The sequence below is a fragment of the Porites lutea genome, chromosome 4 (genome assembly GCF_958299795.1).
Source record: "Porites lutea chromosome 4, jaPorLute2.1, whole genome shotgun sequence".
Taxonomy (NCBI): Eukaryota; Metazoa; Cnidaria; class Anthozoa; order Scleractinia; family Poritidae; genus Porites; species Porites lutea.
Window position 1 is genome coordinate 12,321,599 of NC_133204.1, and position 4,445 is coordinate 12,326,043.

The following is a 4,445-nucleotide window of genomic DNA, read 5'->3' on the forward strand; positions in this document are numbered from 1 at the left end:
TGGGATTATAGAGTTGGTTCCTTAAGATGAGAAAGGTTGCTAAGGTTGCTCTGGGAAGGATCTTGTTGAAAGTTAATTATGGTGGTTGGACCGACCTTCTTAAAGGAGCCTTCAAATTTGTGGCCCGAGACACCATCTACATTAGCACTTAACATGACTTCTGAAGAATTAGTCAAGCATACACCTGCCATAACACAATCACTAGCAACCGCAGCGCTCAATAGAACACTGTATGAGAATCTGGAAGAAATAATGGACATTGAAAGATATGGGTGCAAGTTGAAGTTGCTGCGAGTTACTGCTTACGTGTTGAAATTCATTCGGTTACTGAGGGGAGACAGAGGTGCAGTCAAGAGTAAGGAACTAGAGGTTGCAGATCTAAACTTTGCAGAGGTCACATAGATCCGAGGTATGCAAGCTCATTCATTTGCTACGGAGCGACAGGACCTTCTTCATGGTTATGAGAGAAGTAAGCACGTGAAGCAATTCAACCTATTTCTTGACGATGACAAGATTATTCGCTGTAAGGGTCGGATCAACAATGCAGACACAACCGAAGAAGGCAAGAATCCAGTATTGCTACCTTCGCGCCACAGATACACAGAACTGTTGATCAGAGAGAGACATGATCATGTTCACCACAATGGTGTCAGAGAGACATTGAATGCTATACGAGAAACACATTGGGTTCTGAAGGGAAGAGAAGCCGTAAAGAGAGTTATCAGAAAATGCACCATATGCATAAGATATGAGGGGAAACCATTCACTGCTCCCTCCTCCCCTGACTTGCCTACAGATCGTGTTAATGAGGGACCGCCTTTCACGTACAGAGGGATAGATTTTGCCGAACCACTCTATGTCAACTCTGCATCGCCTGCATGAGAACCGCAGCAAAGCATACTGTTGTCTGTTTACATGTGCATCAACTCGTGCTGTCCACCTTGAGTTAACTGAGAGTTTGACAGTTACGTCCTTCTTACAAGCATTCCGAAGATTTGTTAGCCGAAGAGGACTTCCAGCAAATTTGTTGACGGACAATGCGAAAACCTTTAAGTCCGCTTCAGTGGATGTTAAGAAGATTTCATGGTCTAGCGAAGTGAAGCAGTATCTTGCGAACAGACAAGTTGATTGGCAGTTCATCGTGGAACGAGCCCCTTAGTGGGGTGGTTTTTGGGAGAGACTCGTGCGTAGTGTAAAACGGTGCTTAAAGAAATCTGTTGGAAGATCCTTATTAACGTTTGAGGAACCCCGCACCTTAGTTGTAGAGATAGAAGCTACTCTAAACAACAGGCCATTGACCTACATCTATGATGATGAAGAAGGACCCTCATACCCACTCACTCCTGCAGACTTGATATATGGCCGCCAAATCGCCACCATGCCACACCAGAGACACTGCAATGTCATCAGTACGTTCCAGTCATTGACAAAGAGAGCAAGATACCGTTTCAGATTGCTTGAAGGTTTTACCAAGCAACGGCGTAAAGAGTATCTTTTAGGGTTGCGTGAATACCACCGAAACAGAACTGGAGCTATCGAACAATCCATTAGAGTAGGAGACATTGTTGTTTTGAAGGAAGAAGGATCTGCGCGTTGTTTGTGGAAGCTAGCCAAAGTCACGGAGCTATTGAAGAGCAGGGACAATGTTGTGAGGTCAGCAAAGATTCAAGTTCTCAACACAGATGCGCAAAGGAGACCGACCATGTTGAGACGCGCAGTTCAACATCTCATACCACTGGCAGTGAACCATTCTTAGAGATGCTTAAAAACGTTGACTATTTGAGATCTTTTTTATTCAAGTACATTTAGTGTATCAGTTTTAAGTCTTGTTTTGTCTTAAGAGTTGACTTGCAGTGTATGCATCCGAATTTCTAGCAAACACTGAACTTGAATTTTGAGGAGTTTCGTGCGTCACTTTTGTCAGTTGCGTTGAACGTTGGACATTTATTATTTGCTTCAGAACTTTATGGTTGATTTACCTCTGGGCAATCAATCCCGGGGAGTGTTGTAATCATTTTATACCGGTACACGCGAGGATAACACGCGCGTATAGTTACATGTTATAAGACAATAAATCATCCATTTTTTCTGTTCACAACAACAACAACAACAAAAACTTTATTAATAAACAAAAAAAATTACAGAAGTATTGCCCTTAGCTAGCAAGGCTATTCGAGGCGGGACAATGAGTGGAAAATATAAAAATAAAGAATAAAGCTATTAACAGGTAAGAAAAGTTTACAGCGTACAAATAAATTTTAAAAAAAATCGTAATATGGATAAGGACTAGATAACAGACGAAAGAAAAAAGGAATTAAACAAATAAATCGTAAAAGTAGAAACTAATAAGCAAGCATTTATTTTTCGACATTTTTGGCTAATTTTACCTCATTTAAAAGATACTAAAAACATCAAAATAAGTCAAGAATGGTGAACAATGCATGTAAGAAGAATAATATAAAACAAGAACAACAGAAAATCCATTCACAATAGAGCTCACCAGCCACCATTAATTACTTAAGAAATAATTGATTTCTTTTGTTGAGAAACTGAAAAATGCCTCAATAAGCCTTTTTGTTCAACATGCTACTACCTAATCAAACATCGGAAATATGTTAATTGCGGGATTTATTGACAATTTGCCTTTTGTATAAAAATCTACCTAAAGGTCAAAACTATAAGCTAGAAGATTAAAATAAACCGTCCATGGTTTGTTTTTGTTACAGAAAGGTTTTAACTTAAACGTAGTTACCGCCCATGAGGGAAAAATTTGGCGTCAGGAGTAAGATCAACTTGGGCTCGGATTCGGTCCGAGTGAAGGTAGAGGGAAACTAGGCACGCAATTTTTTGTCAGTGTTTGCCTTGCTCGGCCGTCATGTCATGTCATGTCATGCAAGACTATGTAATCAATATTCCTTGTGTCAACGAAAGGTCATCCGATTTGCGTGATCTTGTGAGTCGTACGTACGAATAGGTTTCCTTTGGCTCGAATTTCATAACCACACGCGAAAACACTGTTAGTTAAAAACACACCCGTAACTAAGGGATAAACGATCATAAAGACGACAATCACGACCAAGCAGTGAAGGAGACAGAGTAACAATTCTTGATTCAGGATTCTGAAGGAGAATATGGTGTCGTATCGGTAATGACTCGTGAGTCTTCACACGAAAAGTTTCCTGCTCAAGTACTTACGGAACTGGCTGCCTTTCGCCCTTTTCGTACTAATGACAAAGATGGGCATTTACACTTCTGTTTCGACAAAAAAATTAAGCAGAATGCTTTCAACAACCTTATTATGAGTAGCACACCTTACAGATGTTCATTAGGAAAAACTCGGCCAAAGGAGGCGAAACCCAAAAGGACAAAACGAGCGAATGAAGATCGCATTAGGACGGACGAAGAGTTGTCTTCCGCTTGCTTGTCTCTTCCTAAAATACCTTCCGCTGCTGAGCTGCTCCGAAGAAAACATGAATGTAGTAAAACATCAGTGGCTAAGCAAGATTCAAGTGAACTTGAGAGCGATGAAGAACACCACTGTGATTTTCTGTCTTGCGGTTCCCTGAAGATTGAAGAACAAGTTCGAGAGTCAGTTCAGTGTGCTCGAGAGACGACGAGGGAATCAAGATCAAGAAGTTTGCCACTTATATTAAACAGAGAAAATACTTCATCTTGTTTAAAATGCAATACTCGAGCGTGTAAATTTAGACTTCAAACCAGAGAAAGTTATCCTTCAAGGCCGTCTGTCGACAGTGACCTTTGCTATTTGCGAGACAATTCATTAATTGATCAAGATTTTACGAAAGTTATGGAGGATGGCTCGAGGGTTACAGTCAAGCAAAGGAGGCTCTTTATTGAAATATTCATGCCGAGGACGTCATGAATGCACCTGAACGAAAACAAACCATGTTTATGGAAAGCGGAAGATCAAACGTCGGATACAATAAGAAACAAAATTGAAGGTCAAGATGAGATTGAAATTTATGCAAATTTTTCATAGTACATACTCAGAGTATATCTAAATTAACGCTATTGAGACAATTAAAGAATTCTTTCAAGACTACATTAATTTAGTGCGTTGAATTATTGTCCAGTATAAAATTTCGGAGGGCAGCGGAGCCTTGCTATACATGTTCATTGCAAGAGAGAAAAAAAACAAGACAAATCAAGTTAGCAATGATCAGCCGATAGAGCGTTTTTTACTCACGTGGCCAGTAGCTATGAAAATTTATTGGAACAATAGAAAACCGCCGCCTGGTTAACTCAGTTGGGAGAGCGGGGGTCTGCTGAGCGGTAGGTCGCAGGTTCAAACCCCGGCCGGACTAACACTTAGGGTCTTTAAATAACTGAGAAGAAAGTGCTGCCTTTGTAATGACATCTGCAAATGGTTCGACTTTCTAGCTTCTCGGATAAGGACGAAAAACCGTAGGTCCCGTCTCACAGCA

At 40.6% G+C, this 4,445-nt stretch overlaps 2 protein-coding genes across 2 annotated transcripts; both read left to right on the top strand.

Annotated features, from left to right (window-relative positions):
- The first annotated feature begins 411 nt into the window (after positions 1-411).
- Positions 412-1,756, top strand: LOC140934216 (uncharacterized). The gene is made up of 2 exons (XM_073383881.1): positions 412-824; positions 1,225-1,756. Exons 1-2 carry the CDS (start codon positions 412-414, stop codon positions 1,754-1,756), a joined length of 945 nt encoding a protein of 314 aa, XP_073239982.1.
- A 1,175-nt stretch (positions 1,757-2,931) lies between these two features.
- Positions 2,932-4,067, top strand: LOC140934882 (uncharacterized). The gene has a single exon (XM_073384444.1). The coding sequence runs from the start codon at positions 3,149-3,151 to the stop codon at positions 3,881-3,883; it is 735 nt and encodes a 244-aa protein (XP_073240545.1). The 5' UTR covers positions 2,932-3,148; the 3' UTR covers positions 3,884-4,067.
- Positions 4,068-4,445: the final 378 nt, after the last annotated feature.